Raw genomic sequence first — 728 nt, forward strand, 5'->3', positions numbered from 1 at the left:
GACGGTTCACTATCAGTGTTGTCTATAAGTTTAGATAACGTTTAGCTAAGATAAATTTGGTTGATTGCATTTTCTGTCTATCTATATGCATATATATGTGCTCTAAACAGGTACAGGTTGCAAGAAAACAACCCCAATAACACGATTAATGCAGCTAACAGAATATACGTTCAGGATGGGTTGCCGCTCAGAGAGTGTCTACAGACGGTTTTCTCGAAAGAAATGAAAGCTGTAGATTTCCGCCAGGTATGAATGTAAATAATTTTCAGATTTGGTTTCGATTGTTAAATGCCAATAATTGACATGCTTGATCTATATCGCAAAGAGCCAGCTATTTGGTTATCAGCAGCCGTATCATTACCAAAACCAACACTAGCTTTGCAAACAATCGACAACTTCACAGCCATTCAAACACCAGCTGCCATATAAACAGCCTACGACCAACTCACAATCAATCACCCAATACCCAGCAAGCACAAGCCGCCGCGGGGGAGATTAACAGGTTCGTCAGCGACACAACCAGAGGCAAAATTCCGGAGATAGTGTCAGCCAACAGCGTGTCAGGAGCCGTGATGGTGCTCGTCAACGCAGTCTACTTCAAGGGCCTGTGGGAGCGTCAGTTCAAGGTCGAGAACACGGCCCCGCAAAGGTTCTTTGTGACGCCGAATAGACACGCAATGGTCCCTATGATGAGCCAAGAAAGCGGATTCAAATACGGTAAAGTATTT

General features: G+C 44.0%; 1 protein-coding gene across 1 annotated transcript in view; it reads left to right on the plus strand.

Annotated features, from left to right (window-relative positions):
- Window positions 1–728, plus strand: part of LOC119586154 (leukocyte elastase inhibitor A-like) — a gene marked incomplete in the record, with an annotated part of 4,245 nt that overhangs the window by 1,559 nt on the left and 1,958 nt on the right. The window contains 2 exon segments of the mRNA XM_037934851.1: window positions 106–246; window positions 471–717. Coding sequence (XP_037790779.1) covers window positions 106–246; window positions 471–717 — 388 coding nt within the window.

Source organism: Penaeus monodon, chromosome 21 (genome assembly GCF_015228065.2).
Source record: "Penaeus monodon isolate SGIC_2016 chromosome 21, NSTDA_Pmon_1, whole genome shotgun sequence".
Taxonomy (NCBI): domain Eukaryota; kingdom Metazoa; phylum Arthropoda; class Malacostraca; order Decapoda; family Penaeidae; genus Penaeus; species Penaeus monodon.